The sequence below is a fragment of the Papio anubis genome, chromosome 20, assembly GCF_008728515.1.
Source record: "Papio anubis isolate 15944 chromosome 20, Panubis1.0, whole genome shotgun sequence".
NCBI lineage: Eukaryota > Metazoa > Chordata > Mammalia > Primates > Cercopithecidae > Papio > Papio anubis.
This window is the reverse complement of record NC_044995.1, coordinates 20,915,993-20,932,953: the sequence shown is the minus strand read 5'-3', so window position 1 is coordinate 20,932,953 and position 16,961 is coordinate 20,915,993. Positions and strand designations below refer to the sequence as shown.

The 16,961-nt window shown below is 53.8% G+C and overlaps 1 protein-coding gene across 7 annotated transcripts; it reads right to left on the bottom strand.

Moving 5' to 3' along the window:
- Window positions 1-42: 42 nt before the first annotated feature.
- On the bottom strand, window positions 43-16,961 carry DMKN (dermokine). 7 transcript variants are annotated; one of them, XM_021931024.2, is made up of 18 exons: window positions 16,180-16,948; window positions 15,739-15,939; window positions 15,570-15,626; window positions 14,920-14,970; window positions 13,311-13,379; window positions 13,039-13,089; window positions 11,338-11,373; window positions 10,585-10,638; window positions 8,863-8,922; window positions 8,675-8,722; window positions 8,461-8,508; window positions 5,614-5,670; window positions 5,228-5,275; window positions 3,631-3,678; window positions 3,053-3,124; window positions 1,700-1,723; window positions 1,542-1,589; window positions 43-361 (listed from the first exon to the last, which is right to left on the bottom strand). In XM_021931024.2, the coding sequence occupies exons 1-17, from the start codon at window positions 16,507-16,509 to the stop codon at window positions 1,542-1,544; spliced, it is 1,302 nt and encodes a 433-aa protein (XP_021786716.2). In that variant the 5' UTR covers window positions 16,510-16,948; the 3' UTR covers window positions 43-361. The 7 variants fall into 7 exon arrangements, with proteins under 7 accessions (XP_021786716.2, XP_021786714.1, XP_021786715.1 ...); XM_021931022.1 differs by lacking the exons at window positions 14,920-14,970; window positions 15,570-15,626; window positions 15,739-15,939; window positions 16,180-16,948 and adding an exon at window positions 13,506-14,491; XM_009194156.3 differs by lacking the exons at window positions 43-361; window positions 1,542-1,589; window positions 1,700-1,723; ... (2 more) ...; window positions 5,228-5,275; window positions 5,614-5,670 and adding exons at window positions 6,087-6,228; window positions 14,536-14,751 and having other exon boundaries at window positions 16,180-16,955.

Below are 16,961 nucleotides of genomic sequence, written 5' to 3'. Positions count from 1 at the left end.
GGCCATCAACATAGCATTAAAGAATAAAATTTGAGAAAGTCATAGGGAAACAAGACTCATGTTTTATTTCCACAGAGAGACTCAAAAGTAGGAAGCTCCTCCTTCCCGGAGAACTGTCACAGTGACCTCAGGTCACAAAAGGGAGCAGGTAGAGAAAGATGCTGGTGTATCCGATGAGGCTGGTGGTCACTGAGGCCCCACAGTGCAGTGGGAGGAAATAAGGAGACACAAGCTGGGTCCCCAGCCTAGGAAACAGAGGTGCAGCAGCCGGGCCAGGGCTGGTACAGGCTGGGAGCCAAGAGGAGGAGCTCCCTGACTACCAGTGTTTTTCGGGGCCTCGGTGGTGGTTGGAAGAAATTGCCTAGAAGAAAGAAAATCAAATGGTAGCATGTGGCCATTCCTAAGCCTGCGGAAATGGGGCATCTTTTCACCCAGCGTCTGGGCGCCCACCATTCTTTTGCTGTCCAACCTGTTCACCTGTGGTGCCCCTCACTTTTGCTTCACCTAAAACAAAGTTTGTGGTTCTGCCGAGCTAAGCTATCACCTCTCGCCCCTGCAGCCTCGCTGCATCCTGCCTCTGAACCTTTCCACCAGGAGGCTCTTTTCTCTACAGTTCCCCTGCAACATCTCTATCCCGGTCCCTGTGCTCCATCTAGAACGCCATCTTCTCTTCTCAGAGCTGTGCCTGTGTGGTCCCACCTTAGGGTGCTTTCTGATGGTCCTAGGTCATTTTCTTTCTTCCTTTATCTCTTTCTTTGTTTCTTTCTTTCTCTCTCTCTCTTTCTTTCTTTCTTTTTTTAGAGACAGGGTCTCCCTCTGTTGCCCAGACTAGAGTGCAGTGGTGTGATCATAGCTCACTGCAGTTTTGAACTCCTGGGCTCAAGCGATCATTCTTTCTCAGCCTTCAAGTAGCTGGGACTACAGGCAGGTGCCACCATGCCCGGCTAATCTTTCCGTTTGTTTGTTTGTTTGTTTTCATTTCATTTGTTTGTTTGTTCATTCTGATTGCCCAGGCTGGAGTGCAGTGGCGTGATCGCAGTTCACTGCAGCCTCAAGCTCCCAAGCTCAGGTGATTCTCCCACCTCAGCCTCCAGAGTAGCTGGGATTACAGTCATGCACCATCTCACCTGCCTAATTTTTTGTATTTTTAGTAGAGACGGGGTTTTGCCATGTTTCCCAGGCTGGAATGGTTTGTTTTGGTTTGTTTTGCTTTTTTAGAGATGGGGTCTTGCTGTATTGCCCAGTCTGGACTCAAACTCCCAGCCTCAAGTGATCCTCCCACCCCAGCCTCACAAAGCACAGAGGTTACAGGCATAAGTCACCACTCCCAGCCCTAGATCATTTTATTATGGGTCTTTCTCCACACCCCACCATGAGCTCCCCTCTGCCTTAACACCTTTAGAGCGTCCACGCAGAGCATACCTGACTTCATGTCGCTGCCCACTGAGATCTGAGGATATACCAAGATCCTGGCCCTGCCCTGGGGTGACTATGCGTCTGCTCCCAGGATGTGGCCTGGTGCGGCCCACTCTGACACTCACCTACCAAAACTTCACCCACTGCAGCAGGCCAGGTTGCACCCGGGAAGCCTGCCGGAAAAAGAGAAAGTCTGAGTGGTCACCACAGGGTCCCTTCCACACCCTCTGGCCTCAGGCCCCTTCTCTCTCCAGCCAGATGAAGATCAGGCCCCCATACTCACCGAGGAAGAAGGCGAGACTCCCCCCTGCGAAAAGATCAAAGGAAAGTGATGTGGGGCTCATGGCCTCCCTGTACCCTGCCATGGCCTCCGGGCTCACGAAGGACCCAGCGGCAAGGGCAGGCTCACACCAGGGCTATCACCAAGGTTCTCCAGTCTGACTGTGGACATTCAGACTGTGGAGTTGGTTTCACAGCACATTTATTATCCTAAGTGTACTTGATCCAAGATGATATGGAACATGATTCCTGGGCACGTACTGGCCAAGGGGGTCAAAAGAGGATAGGCCTCCCTTCGGCCTGCCAGGTGGGTCGACATTGGCCACAGATAACCCGGCAGAGTGGAAGCCACAGGCAGTAGAAGCTGCATGTCCCTCCTCTCACCGGCCTGTAGTTTCTCTCAGTGGAAGGTCCACTCCCCAAGGCGAGGACTTTATTGTCGTGAGAGATGGAGATACCCAGCCTGCTGTCGCTTTGTCAGCCGAATTTGCACTTAGCATATTCATTTACTGATGTTACGAGATTGCCTTCATTGCAACAGAATGAAACCATATTTTCACGTATTTTTTCCTTTCATTTCCTTTGTGGAATAAAGCATCCATTTTCCCACCAACCATCCACTCCCTGGCTGGCCCCTAAGCGCGAGTCTGTTTTCCTCGCCCTCCATTCCATCTTCCCCCAAAAACGTCCACAGGGAGGGAACCTGTGAGGAAGAGCTGCTCGTGTGTTTTGCAGGTGTCGTGATTTTTTTTTTTTTTTCTAGACGGAGTCTTGCTCTGTTGCTCAGGCTGGAGTGCAGTGGTGCAATCTCAGCTCACTGCAACCTCCACCTCCTGGATTCAAGCAATTATCCTGCCTCAGCCTCCCAAATAGCTAGGACTACAGGCGCCCACCACCATGCCCGGCTAATTTTTGTGTTTTTAGTAGAGACGGGGTTTCACCATGTCGGCCAGGTGGTCTTGAACTCCTGACCTCGTGATCCGCCCTCCTGGGCCTCGCAAAGTGCTGGGATTACAGGAGTGAGGCACTGCGCCCGGCCGGTGTCATGAGTTTTTAGAGCCTATATTCTTCTTGGAGAGGGTGTTGGTTCTCAGTTTTCTCTGTTGCTGCTGCTCCTTTTTAACCTTTTCTGACTGGATGGGTGTGAGGAGCATTGAACCCTCCTGCCTTTCAGTTCCAAACTGTCTCAGGGAACCCGAGTCTCCCTTGCAAAAGGGTGGGGAGGCCTGGACTCAAAGAGAGCAGGATCCAGCCTCAGGCAAGGCAACCAACCGAGAGGACCCGGGCAGTGAAAGCCTCTCTCCCCATCCCCCATGCAGAGCCCCCAGTGGGAAGACAGGGCGGTTGCAGGTCTCACCTTTGCAGGGGTCTTGACTGAGTACTGCCCACCATAGGCAGTGGGATACGCATGCTGGTTATAATTGTAGTTCTGTGGAAGAAGTGGGCGTGGGGGTTAGAACAGACGGAAGAAGGCCATTTTGCTCTGGAATAAACATCCCACCTTCCTGCCTGGACCGAACCTTTCTTAAAACGCCTGCCTTCTCCCCTCGTGTCACGTGTTTTCTTTTATAGAATCTCCTCCAGCCAGCCAGGGCCCACACCCTCACCTGCCTTTACTGTCCTAGCCCAAATGGCCACCACCTTCTCCTCCTCCTCACCCTGCCCTCGAGACCTCTCCCAACTCTTCAAGTGTTACTTGGGAGATGAGGGTAGGAGACCAAGAAAAGAAGCTCCAGGACCTAACCCAGTGGGTCCGTGGCAGATGTCTCACCTTGGAAGTTACAGCTGCCACCTCCTACCAGCCTGCACCCGGCTGAGAACGCCATTGAATGGGGTGGGGGGTGGGGGCAAAGAGAATTTCAGATTGCCCAGACCTGGGAGCAAGGCCAAGGGGGACCAAGGGCCCTGCAGGGGAACCTGAGGACAGAGACTCACCTGATCGGCGCCGCCTGCACGTTTCTGCAGTGATGACGTGTCCGCACCCTGAAAGGAAGAAGGGGCCACAGTTTTTGCCTCTGCAGTCGTGCGGGCCTTGCCGGGCTTCCGGAGCCCCAGTTTCTCCCTCACCCCACCCTTTCCACGTGCTACCTATAGAGAAGGCAGTGAGCCTGGAGAAGCTGTTGGCCCAGATAGATAGACGACAGATTTCCACACTCAGCGTTGGGAGCCAGGGAGAGAACCAGGTTTGGCAACTCCTTCCCCACCCATGCCCTGGGAGAGTTGGCAGCTCCAGCCTGAGACTGAGCTATAACAAGTGAGTTGCAGCCACGCAGGCTCCTCTGGGGCAGACCCAGGCACCGCAGCCCACCCAGTTCGCCTTCTGCCTGTACCAAGTCCTGCTGCTATGCCCGTAGGCCCTTAGTCCCTGCACACCGATGCCATGCCCCACAGGGTGCTTGAAGGAGGGGTTGTTATCTGCAGAAGCTGCATGCTTAGGTTAGCTCTGGGCTGCAGGAAGCAAAAAAAGAGAAATACAAGAAAACAGATAAAGCAACTTAAGACACTGCAGATGCGCCGGACACCCCCAGCCCCAGCACAGGAGGAGAAACTAAGCGTTGAAAAGCCATCACAGCTTCTCCACTTGGACCCTCCGCCCCGCCACACACACACACACACACACACACACAAAGTGACAGTGAAGTCCTGACTCCAGCATTAACTCTGCCTTATCCATACCTGACCTTGAACCTAAACCCCACTGCAAGCCCTAACCCTGAGGTCACAAACTGGTTGACCATGGGCCTCCAGATATTTTTTGCTTGGTCCACTTAAAAATTAAATTAGTTACAATTAGAGATCAGCATCCTGGTTCTTCGTGAAACATCAGACGACCTGCCACCCTGTTCACACACGCATGTAAGACCGCACTCAGCTGAAGTCGACCTCCCCCTTCGCAGGGCCCCACCTGTCCAGCCTCATGTGCTTGGCACATGTAGACGCGGGAGCAGGCAGCCCTTACCTCAGGGCCCACGGGTCTCGTTTCTCAAAGGCTACTGGCCATGCACAGTTGGAGTGTGATCTTTGGCATGGTCCAGAGGTCCGGCCCATCCTCCCTGACCCAGGTCTTCAGACCCTCAGCAGCTGCCTCCACTAGACAGGGTCCTGACCCCTGCATACCACCCTCCCATTCCCCCTCAGCTGTCCTCCCCATGCCCCAGCCTAGGCCCCTTCTTCCCCACAACGCGGTCTCCCCGCACCTGCGCACCCTGTGGTACCCACCCAGCCGTGGCTCCCCTGGGTCCAGGCCAGGCCCAGCAGGAGCAGGAGCAGAGCAGAGGCAGTGGCCAGCTTCATGTTCGTGTGCTTGTGGAAGCCCCAGCTCTTGGCCTTGGCTTTTATCCTAGGGAGGTCCTCCCACCCTGCTCCTCAGTGACTCACAGCTTCTCCCTCTCACCCCGCCCCCACTTGGGATTGCACAAAGCCTGGGAAAGTGGGAAGGGAGGGGAAGAAACTGGGACAGACACCTGGGTCAGCGGCTCGCCCAGGGCCCCGAACCCCGTGTCCCAGAGCTGAGAAGTCCTGCCCCCCTTACCTCAATAATTGCTTTCCAGTTGAGGAAAGGAGTGTTGTGTTTGAAATCCTGTGGGGAGAAGGAGGGCGGAGTGGGCCGGGGAGGCAGAACCCAGGGGGTGGTCTGTGCAGCAAGTTGGGGTAGTCTCCAGATCTCGGGTAGGAAGGAGCTTTTGGGTGTGGTTTGGGGTTGGAGGAAGGTAAGCACGTGGGAGATTGAGGGTGTCAGCACTTGAGATGGTATTGGTGATAAGATTTGGGCGATAAGATTTGGATGAGCTATCTCAAAAATGAAAAGAGGGGGAGTTTGGAGACAGGTGGTGGGAGCAGAGGGTGGCTGCCTTGAGGGAGGCTTGGGGAGTCGGGAGGGCCAGGCCCCCATTCTTCAAACAGCAAGAATTCTCCTACCTCCCAGAGTCGGCTGAAGTAGAGGAGGGCTCGGGTGCTGGGGGGTGGGACTTTGTTCTGTGGATGAAAGGCAGTGAGCAGGTTAGCAGAGAGCCTGGGCACGCTCACCCACCCCTCCTCCTGCTACTGCCCTTTCTCAGCCTTCAGAACGTCATTGTGACTAAGGTTTGGAACGTAAGGAGCTGGGAGTCTTTAGGGACACCAGAAAACCATGTTTGGAAACACAGGGAGAGAGAGAGGCACTAATCAACTCTCCCTGTCCCAGAGCATACAATGTTCTCTATCCCAAGTCCCCCAGCCTCCAGCAGAACCTAATTCTAGCAAAACCTCAAGACTAGGACCTGCCTCCGAGCATCCCCTTTCCACCTGCCGGGCCTCCTCCATCCCATTTCCCAAAGCTGTGGGCTGCAGTCACCCCTTCCACACCACCCCGGACAACAGCGGAGACGTAAGAAAGGAGCAGAGACCAGGAGTTTAGGGCAGCTAAGGTTTATTTCAAGGGCAAGGGCTGAGATTAGTGATGAGAGAGTGGTGTTTTAAGAAGGGAGTAGGGGGCTCCCATCCATCTGGTGGCTCCTTGTCTGGAGGTCACGGAATGCGAGAGCTCCTCTGGTCCTGGGCAAAGAAATAGGTTCTTTTTTTTTTTTTTTTGGAAATGGAGTCTCGCTCTGTCACCCAGGCTGGAGTGCAATGGCACAATCTCAGCTCACTGCAACCTCCGCCTCCTGGGTTCAAGCAATTCTCCTGCCTCGGCCTCCCAAGTAGCTGGGACTACAGGCGCACACCACCACACCTGGCTAATTTTTGTATTTTTAGTAGAGATGGGCCACATTGGCCAGGCTGGTTTCAGACTCCTGACTTCAAGTGATCCGCCAGCCTTGGCCTCCCAAAGTGCTAGGATTATAGGCGTGAGCCACCGCGTCTGGCCAGAAATAGGTTCTAAAGAGAGAGCTTGAGGAACAGGAATTCCGGGACATCGTGAGCCGATGCAAGGGTATAAAAGACCCCTGCTCCGGAAATCTACAGGGACCTTTTTGCCCCGCTATCCAAACAAACCCAGATATCCCGGCGTGGGCTTGAGAACTCCCTGCCTCGTCAGAAACATTACCCTGTGTTCCCCTCTGCTCCCTCCTCACTCTGGCTGAAGTCCTCAGCTCCCTCGCCCCACTGTGGAGAGCGGGGCTCCACCCTCTGCCCTGCCCATCTCTGCCCTGCCCCACTTTCTAGGAGATCTGCCTCCTGAGGAGCTGGCCCAGATGAATCCTGCCTCACTGCCATCACTCCATCGACTGCCACCCTAGATGGGCAAAAATGGCACAGTGTCTGTCCTGGTTCTCTGGGAAGTGTCTGTATGTGCCCTGGCTCCCCATCAGACCCTAAGTTCCCTGTGACCCGGGAAAGAGTCTTGTTTCTACCAGAAACCGTTCTCTATGAAACAGAGAGGCTGGATGCAGTGGCTCACGCCTGTAATCCCAACACTTTGGGAGGCCAAGGCGGGCAGATCACTGGAGGTCAGGAGTTCGAGACCAGCCTGGCCAACATAGTGAAACCCCATCTCTACTAAAACTACAAAAATTACCCAGGCGTGGTGGTGGGCACCTGTAAACCCAGCTACTAGAGAGGCTGAGGCAGGAGAATCGCTTGAACCCGGGAGGCAGAGGTTGCAGTGAGCCGAGATCAAACCACTGCGCTCCAACCTGGGTGACAAAGCGAGACTTGGTCTCACAAAAAAATAAATAAATAAATAAATAAAAGAGAAAGAAACAGAGAACATGAATCCACTGTAGCTGGGTGGGAACATCTGCACTCTCCTGTCTCCTCAACCTTCTTCCTAAAACGTCAGACTTCGATTTTCCTGAGCCCAGTCTTCTTTCTTTTACATTAAAGGCCAGAAACTCCACTGCTCACAGGGATCAGTTGGGTGGCTAAAATGCCTGTGACAGGTAGGGACAGTCTGGCCACTAGAGAGTGACCCTCCCACCTATTCCCAACACACCCTACCTGGGCCAAGCAGCAGCTGTTTCTCAGCTCTCGCCTAACCCCATCCCGTGGAAATGGAACCCAGTGTTGCCAAAGTTTTTGAAAGAAACCCAAAATCCAAATCGTTATGTGAAGTCTCTCCATGTTTAAACTAATTCATATTCTTTAAAAAAAAAATAGTGGCTCAAAAACCCATCCTCTCATCAGCAGTCGCAGTTTCTGCCGGGGCTGTGTCTGTATGGGTAGTCTGTCTGTCCTTCCTCCCCTCCCTTCCAGTCCAGCTCCCTCTCCTCTAGAGGTGCCTCTGCTACTCAGGTATCAAAGCAGCCTGGCCAGGGGTTCCCCTGCAGGAGGGAAGTGTGGGCAAGGAGGAAGGAGGGAGGGGTTCTGCACCCCAGCTGTGTTTTTGTTTGTGTGGGAGAGACTAATGCCTGTCACCCTTGAGGCTGTCAGCCACTGCTGGTTCCTTTCTCTGGGTGTCCATCCTCTCGGGGCGTCTTAGCTCCGCCTTACTCCTCATTCTGTGTACCCTCTAGGAGTCAACCTACTCTCCCCTTAATCTTCCCCATCTCAAAGGGGAAACTGAGGTTCGGGACCTGCTCGGGTCTATGTGTTGAAGCAGCAAAGAAGCCCATTCCCTCCGCTCATCCTCAATCCCAACTGCTCTGGATTCTCCCCCTCTTTTCAGGCCTCCTCTGTCCTCCCTCCTCCACCCACAGTGTGTTTAGTTTTTGTTTTTAGCACTGGCCTAAATGCTTCCTTAGTAGCCAGCGTCACTGTTTCCCCAGCTCACCGAGCGGAGGTTTACCTTTCTTCCCTATACCCTCTCTGATGAAGATTGGGATCACACGGCCTTCCAGCCCTTACCTTGCTTATGGCATCCCAGTTAATGAAACCCAGCTTGGATTTAAAATTCTGCGGAGGAAACAAAAAGAATGGCCAAATTGAGTCATAAGGTAATAGGCTGAGAGAGGTCAAGGGCCACTGCTGACTGTTGGTTTAGAAAGAGGACCCCAGCCTGTAGGGCCAAGGGCAGGGGTTTTCCAAATGCAAGTTAACAGGGCCATCTCGCAGAACTCACCTTCCAGAAAGTGTCAAAGTTAAACATCCCAGGAGATGTCTCAGAGTTCTATGGAATCAAGGAGAAATGGGATGAGACAAAGAACTCACTTTGTGAGCCAGAGGCGGGAGATGTGAGTGGCAGGAGGGGAGGCGAGGATTGCGTGACACCATGGTCCCAGCCCAAGGTGGAGTGTCGCCTCCACTCACCACAGTATTGACTCCACCAACAGCGTCACCTCCTCTGCTGCCCCAGTTGGACCCTTGCCCCTGGGTGGGGAAAAGGGGGACCGATGTCCAAGGCTTATGCGTCCTATCATGCCTGCCACCTGTCAACCTGCCCCAGATTGCTTCATCCCCACCTCGGTCCAGGCTTCCTGTCCTCCTCTCTGTAAAGCCGCCTTCTCTCCCTTACACAGCACCTAAGAGTTCACCTAGGAAGGCCTTCTTAGAATGGCTTGCTCCCATGGAACCCCACTCAGTCCCCTGAATCTCAATATTCAGACTCTTGCCTTCACCCTTTTCTGTCCCCAAAACACCCCAAGTAATGAGATTAGTTGGCACGCAGTCCCACGGCACGCCAAGGACCGTGCATTATGCAGCATCTGCCTCCAGAGTCTGGACTCCACAACACCGTGGTCTGGTGGTGACACAGAAAGCTGTACGGTAACTGAAGGCTGTGTGAGTCAGGCTTCACTGTCCTCATTTTACCGGAGGAAGCTCAGGCTAGAAGAGGTTAGCTGACCTGCCTGAAGATACACAGATGACATGATAGAGCTGGTGGTGTTTTTAACATATATCTTAAATTTTTGGGGGGCCGGGCGCGGTGGCTCACGCCTGCAATCCCAGCACTTTGGGAGGCCGAGATGGGCGGATCACGAGGTCAGGAGATCGAGACCATCCTGGCTAACACAGTGAAACCCCGTCTCTACTAAAAATACAAAAAAAAAAAAAAAAAAAATTAGCCAGGCGTGGTGGCGGGCGCCTGTAGTCCCAGCTACCCAGGAGGCTGAGGCAGGAGAATGGCGTGAACCCGGGAGGCGGAGCTTGCAGTGAGCCGAGATCCGGCTACTGCACTCCAGCCTGGGCCACAGAGCGAGACTCGGTCTCAAAAAAAAAAAAAAATTATTATTTTCCTTTCTTTTTTTGTTTTTGTTTGTTTGAGATGGAGTTTTGCTCTTGTTGCCCAGGCTGGAGTGCAATGGCACAATCTCGGCTCACTGCAACCTCCACCTCCCAGGTTCAAGCAATTCTCATGCCTCAGCCTCCCAAGTAGCTGGGATTACAGGCATGCGCCACCATGCCCGGCTAATTTCATATTTTTAGTAGAGATGGGATTTCACTATGTTGGCCAGGCTGTTTTCGAACTTCTGACCTCAGGTGATCCACCCGCCTCGGCCTCTCAAATCCTCGGCTGGGATTACAGGTGTGAGCCACTGTGCCCGGCCTATTATTTTCTTTTTGTAAAGTAGAGACAGGGTCTTGCTATGTTGCTCAGGCTGGAACTCCTGGGCTCAAATGATCCCCACACCTCAGCCTCCCAAAGCGCTGGGATTACAGTTATGCTGATGCCTGGTCAGAGCTGGCTTTTGAAACCCCATCTTCTACCTCAAAGCTCAGTGACTTTCTCCTTCTCAACACTGCCTCCCTAAGTATGGAAATCCCCTTGACCATTCTTCTGTTACTTTTATCTGTTTTTTCCCGTTACAAAAGTAACATGGCTCTGATCCAAATCAAAAGGAAGGAAGGAAGGAATGAACCAAAGAGGGAGATGGGGATCCAAGACCCCTGTTTTGGTCTCCTGATGGTTACTGGACACAGATTTAGAGCAGCTTGCAAGAAGAAACTGACATTTTTGTTTCTTTTCCCAGGATCTTAACATGCTTCACCATCTGTTCTCCTAAAGCCAACCCTGCCTGCCCCTAAGCTCACCGGATTATTGTCTCCAGAGCCTCCAAGGAGGTGATTGCCCTCTTTGCTTACTTCCTAGGGAGACAGAAAATGGAGAGGAATTGATAGGGAGGCAGTCGGGCAGGGGGACGAGAGGGCAGAGAAGCAGGGTGTCAGCGAGGGGTTCCTGAATCGGGGGACTGAGACATGAGCATGACAGAGGACTTCCCAGAGCCCCAAGAAAGAGGTCCTTGTCTCAGGGAAGCTCCATCTGCCCTGCGATCTCATTTCGAGCTCCTGCCGGTTGGGTGGCTGCTCACTTACAATGTCCAGAGATAACATTGCCATCTCTGTTTATGTTCATTTCTGCAAGCCACCCAAAATCCATCAGGGAGGGCTTTGCCAGCAAGACATCTGAATTCTCCCCTGGCTTGGGAGCTGGAGTGAGCCAGGCTGTTGCACTAAATTGATTCAAACTGAAGGACCCTGTCTGGGCTGATCGGCATTAGTAAGAAAAGGGGATACTAGCTGGAGAGCCAGTAGCGGCTGAGGCGGCGTAGAGTAGATTGGCTGGTCCCCTCTTAAGGGAGAGGTGGGCTCCTCTGGAGTCCTGCTTTATCTGCTGTGAAAGGTGGTGAATTCCAGACCCATCAGTACTTCCTCGTTCCCAGAGCTCTCATGTAGACCTGGCAGGGATGTGGGACCACCTGTCTGCCAGTATTGCTCCTGGAGAACCTACCTCTATCCCACTTACTACTGGTACAGTCTCTGTCCCCAGGTCTGCCATCCTCTTACCCTCGTGTTGCTGGAAACTCCCTCTCCTCTGAAGTCCTGCAGGATGAGACAAAGAAACACAGACCCCTGTTTAAGATCCTGAGGCCACCTCCAAAAATTAATGTATTGATTTAATGATTCCTCTAACAATCCTAATGGCACTGTCTTTTGGAACCGGTTCAAACACTGACTTTTTTTTTTGGAAGGACAAAAGTCTAAGAATAGGTAAGAAAACACTGGAAAAGACAAATGGTAAGTGAAGATAAGAGGAAGATAGTAACATACTCTAAAGCTACCATAAATAAAGCAGTATGGTCCTTGTCTGACAGAATTCCCAGAAGCTCCCCAAAATACTAAGGTATTTACAAGAGGCATTTTAAATCAGTGGCTGAAGTGTTTGAATACATGGGACTGGGAATATCAGTGAAGCATTTTGGAGGAAAATTTTAGTTCTAGCTCATCAGTTTCCTCCTCTCTGTTTTTAACCAGTTTTCCCCCTCATAAAGGAGCACACAGCTCGGATACAAAGTGTAGGATAAGTCTGGTTAGATGGAGGGGTGGGACTAGACAGCATACGGGAAAACAAAGTCCAGATGCATCCCAGTTAAACTGAAAAAATGAAATTACAGGACTATGCATAGTGCTAGAAGAAAATAAAAACCTTAAAGCAGTACACCAAGAGCAAAAACCATAGAGGAAAAGATGGCTGCTTTTTGACTACTTATATACTTAAAACTGTGGTATATTAAACTAGAAAAGGCCGGGTGCAGTGGCTCATACCTGTAATCCCAGCACTTTGAGAGGCAGAGGCGGACAGATCACCTGAGGTCAGGAGTTTGAGACCAGCCTGGCCAACATGGTGAAGCCCCGTCTCTACTAAAAATACAAAAAAAAAAAAAAAAAAATTAGCCAGGGGTGGTGGCAGGCGCTTGTAATCCCAGCTACTCGGGAGGCTGAGGCAAGAGAATCTTTTGAACCCCGGAGGTGGAGGTTCCAGTGAGCCGAGATCGCACCACTGCACTCCAGCCTGGGCAACAGAGTGAGACTCCATCTCAAAAAGGAAAAAGAAAAAAAAAAAAACTAGAAAAAGGGTTACAAATGGGGAGAAAGTTTTTTAAAATCCAGTTTGTTCCCATAAAAGGTTAGTATCCCTCATAGATGATCTAAAAAGAGCTGTCTCTACTCAGCCCCAGCACCTCCGGTCTGGCCTTACTCCTGGCCAGGTGGGTCCTTTCCCACCAGCCTCACCCAGGAGCTTGTTAGCAACGCGGAGCTCAGCCCTACTCAGCCCTGTTAGAGCAACCCGCACTTTCACAAGATTTCAGTAACACTAACTCTCAGCACCACGGTTGCTGACATAAAGCCTACATTTCCAACATAACTGGGGGGGAATGTTCTTTCCAAAACACTCTGAATCCCCCAGAGTTCACCACAGTCTGTTCCCTGGCTGGATAGAGAACATTTAAGACAATTGTGCCAGGATCGGTTTACATGGGATTTCTCCCAGCCCCATCTGTGGTATAAGGTGAGGTATATCACAGCAAGATTTGCAATTAATTAGTACTTTGGAAATTGTTAGCATTTTTAGGAGTGCATTTTGGTTTCTTCTGCTGAAATAGTTCCCCGCAGACAAGGCAGGAGGGGGCTGAGCGGAGTTGAGTTAGGAGGAGCGGGCACAGTCCTGGGCAGGAACTGCAGTCCCCAAGAGACTTTGGCTCTCACCTGAATCCCAGATCCCCCGGTCCCGCGGGCTTCATTCCCTGGATTTTCACACTGCCGGGGGAAGAAAGTGGAGGCTTTCTCTCAGTCCCCTCCCAAACCAGTCCCAGCCCCCAAATGGGAGCATTTTAACCCTGGGGCGAGCCTCTTCCGCTCCACTCCGCGGCCATCCAGCCCCATCTCCGCGGAGCCTTGGCTCCTCGATCCTGCAAGTGACATCAGCTGCTCTCCTTTTTCTTCCCGCGGTAGGTGGGAGATTCACGCCAGTCACTCACCCCGGGTTTACGTCCGTTTCCTCCGCCGCTCCCACCGTGGTTGCCGGAGGAGGAGCCGGTACTGGATCCCTGCAGGGGAAAACAAGATTTCAAACGCTGTCCTAAAGGACCTAAAGGGGACCCAGTCGTTCCCAGCGGTGTTGCAGATTTGTTGGAACCCCAATCAGATTCCAATCCTCTTTCCAGCCTCCACACCTTCCCCGTCTTTAGCCTGTTGGTCGCTGCAGAAAGTTATTCTGAGCATGGAGAAAGCCAGGTGTGGCCGAGGGTATTCGGAACTATGCAATGATTTGGGGAACCTAAGCTGCTGCCCACCGCAGGCCAGGGGTGGAAACCCCTGGAGCCCGGCCGCGCAGCAGCCGCGATCCTGCCACCAGGGGGCAGCAAGTGGAAGGGACCCGAGAGCCCTCACCTGGGAGCCGCTGGAGCTGCCTTGGTCACCATTCCCAGAACTGCCCTAGATGGGGGAGAAGAGGATTGTACGGGGAGCGGGGCATGAGAGCAGCTCAGGTTATTTGGCGTCTTGTGTTCACGCACCTCCTCCTGTCTGACACCTTTCCCAGACCCCCGAGGAAGCCAGATGTGGCTCCCTCTCCAGCTCGACTCCAAGACACGGGATGGGAGACGCCATCAGCCAAGGGGTTGGACAGGCCATTGGCCAGGAGGCTGGAGGGACTGCCGGCTCTGGAGTCAGTGAGGCCCGGGGCCCTGGGGTGGCAGCTGCGGGGTCACAACGCCCCTTCCTGCCCTCACACTCCTGCAGGGGCCCCGTGTGTGAAGTCGTCTGCACCGTCGCTCTGTCAGCGTCCGTGGGTCTCCCGGATCACAGTCCTGCCCCCATTCTCCTGGAAGCTTCCCAGACAAGTGTCATATTCTCCCATGTCCCCCTCTCTTCTCCACTACCCCAGGATCTCCTGAGACTTGCCAAGTGGACTTGACTGCAAGGGCTTAGACAGGCGGGATAACGTCCCCACCATCACAGAGTGGAAAATAGGGATACAGAGTCAGAAGCTGTGGGGTGGCTCTGGCAGAAATGATAGTGCGCGTGTCAGGGGCACAGCATGGGTGGGGAACAGGAGGCTGAGGGAACCCCTGAGTGACGACTGCCAGGGAGACTGCCCATCCTGGGGCAGCGGCAGCTTTCAGAGAAACTTGGAGCCCTCTCCTGGCAGCGACCACTAGGGCCTTACCCCATCTCAGTCTTCCACAGAGGTGCCAAACTCACCCAGGAGGACTCACTGCCGCTGTCACCTCTACTGCCACCATTGTTGTTGCTGCTGCCACCATTGTTGCTGTTGCTGCTGCCACCATTGTTGCTGTTGCTGCTGCCGCTGTTGCCACTGCTGCCACTGCTGCCACCACCGTTGCCACTGCTGCTGCCGCTGTTGTTGTCACTGTTGCTGCCACTGCCATTGCTGCCCGACTGTGAGCCACTGCCTCCCTGAGGGGCAGGAAGGGAGCAGGGCCAGGATTAAAGACAGAGCACCAAAACAGGCCCCACCTCTCTCCCTCTCCACCCAGGCCAAATTCCATGGTGCCCAGTCTAAGGGGAGCAGAACTTTTCCATTTCCTCCTGGTGCAAAACTCCTGGTTGCCCCTCTCCACTCACCCCAGAGTTGCTTGAGCCTCCGCCTGAGCCAGATGGTGGGGGGTTAGTGCACTGCGGAGGGAAGGGGACAGTGAGTTTGGAGATGTCGGCCTCAGGCATGGACACAGGCCAGGCCTCTCCCGTTCTTTAGGGCTTGGCTTCCTTTCTCTTAACATGTTTCTCCCACCTCCCCTTCCCATCTGCCTCCTCCCTGGGCCCAGACCCAAGCCCGTCTCTTCCTCCCTTTTTTTTTTTTTTTTTTTTTTTGAGACAGGGTCTCACTCTGTTGCCCAGGCTGGAGTGCAGTAATGCGATCTTGGCTCACTGCAACCTCCATCTCCCAGGTTCAAGTGATTCTCCTGCCTCAGCCTCCCAAGTGGCTGGGATTACAGGCGCACGCCACACGCCCAGCTGATTTTTGTATTTTTAGTGGAGACAGGGTTTCACCATGTTGGCCAGGCTGGTCTTGAACTCCTGACCTCAGGTGACCCACTTGCCTCGGCCTCCTGAAGTGCTGGGATTACAAGCGTGAGACTCCTTGCCTAGCCCCATCTCTTCCTCTCACCCCAATCCCTCCACTCCCGCATCTTGCTTTCCTCTTTCTCTTTCCCCAGCTCTCCGTAGCCTGCACCCAGTGGCTTCTTCGTTCGTTCGCAGCCCCTTCCTCTTACCCCTTCATTCTGGTTGCCGCTTCTCACTGAACCATAGCCAGGCTGGGCCACAGCTCCCTGCAGAGAGGGTGAGACTGAGTGTAGGATCCAGAGGGACCAGAGAGGCACGTGGAGTGTGTGGGCTTGGAGGGAGGGAGGTGGCAGGTAGCAGGTCTGGGGGTGACTTTACCTGAGTGTTGGTCCCAAAGTTTGGTGGCCCTCCATTGCCTCCTTGACCCCAGGGGGCTCCCTGAGGGTTGGTTCCAAAGCTGCCTGCTGAGTTTCCAGGGTATCCCTGGCTCCACGGAGTCCCCAGACCTCCAGGATTGCCCTGGCCCTGGCCTCCAAGACCACCTTGAGAGCCAAAGGTGCCATGGCCTCCAGAAGTTTCCTGCAAGAATAACAAACCGGCACTTAGTGGGACCATCTCTGACCCTGACAGAGAAGAGCCAGAGCAAATTGTAGAGAGACCGGGAGAGGGACTGGCATAGAAGGGGGGCGGAACATAGAAGAAAGCTGCCCCAGAAGGCTGCAAGTAAGAGATCCATCCATCCTTTCAACCGTTTCCCAAGAATCTCAACCCAGAAGCCCACAGCCTCCCATTTCCACACCTGGCCCCACAACCACTCACCCAAGCACCGTTGTGACCGGGTGCCCCCTGCCAGGAGCCGTGGACAGCCTCTGCTCCATGTTGAAGGACATCCTCCACCTGTCTGCCAATCTCATGCCCAGGGTTTCCCAAAGCATGGGCTGCTTCCCCGACCCTGTTGCCCAAAGCATCTGCTGTGCCAAGGCCCGGAACCTGCCTGACTCCAGTGCCGACTGCCTCTCTGGTCCCTTGGCCAAGGGCCTCCCCAGTATTTGTCCCAGCGCTTTCCCCTCCACTCTGTAGGGGGCCAGCCTCCCCACTGCCCAGGCAGAGGGCCAGCAGGAGGCAGGCCAGGGACCCCTGGAACTTCATCTCTGCCCAGCCCCCTCTCTCTCCAGAGTGTCTTCCTCCCACCAGGGTCTCCTTCTTGCCGCCCTTGCTCTGCGTCTGTGTGCCCTCCTCTGTCCTCCTCCTTCCGACTCCCTGTCCTCCCTCTCTCTGGGTCTGCAGCCTTCTGTCTCCTGTCCTCAACTTCCCAGCCTTCCCAGAGTCCACCTCCCTGTCACTACTCCTTATACTAGATTGGGAGAAGGTGACAGGGCTGGGCAACCTGAGGTCCCTCCCCTCAGTGACTCAGGGCCCAGCCACCGATAGGGTAATGAGCGGTAATTGTGAGTCTGAGAGTCTCTGTCGAAACAGAGAGTGAACTGCATCAGGGAGGGAGGGAGAAACGGATGAGGTGATGCAAAAGGGCTCCCATTTCCCAACCCCAGGCATTCGGGGCGCTGGGTGGGGGCAGGGGCATTCAAGGAGACAGGTTGTCA

What these genes read in the sequence shown, in the direction of transcription:
- DMKN (XM_021931024.2), bottom strand. Translation starts at nt 16,509, where the DNA reads ATGAAGTTCCAGGGGTCCCTGGCCTGCCTCCTGCTGGCCCTCTGCCTG. An exon ending in GAAACGGACGTAAACCCGGG is followed by an intron (nt 13,090 to 13,310) that starts GTGAGTGACTGG and finishes TTCCCCCGGCAG; the next exon opens with TGTGAAAATCCAGGGAATGA. An exon ending in ACTGGAAAGCAATTATTGAG is followed by an intron (nt 3,679 to 5,227) that starts GTAAGGGGGGCA and finishes TCTTCCTTTCAG; the next exon opens with GGTGCGGACACGTCATCACT.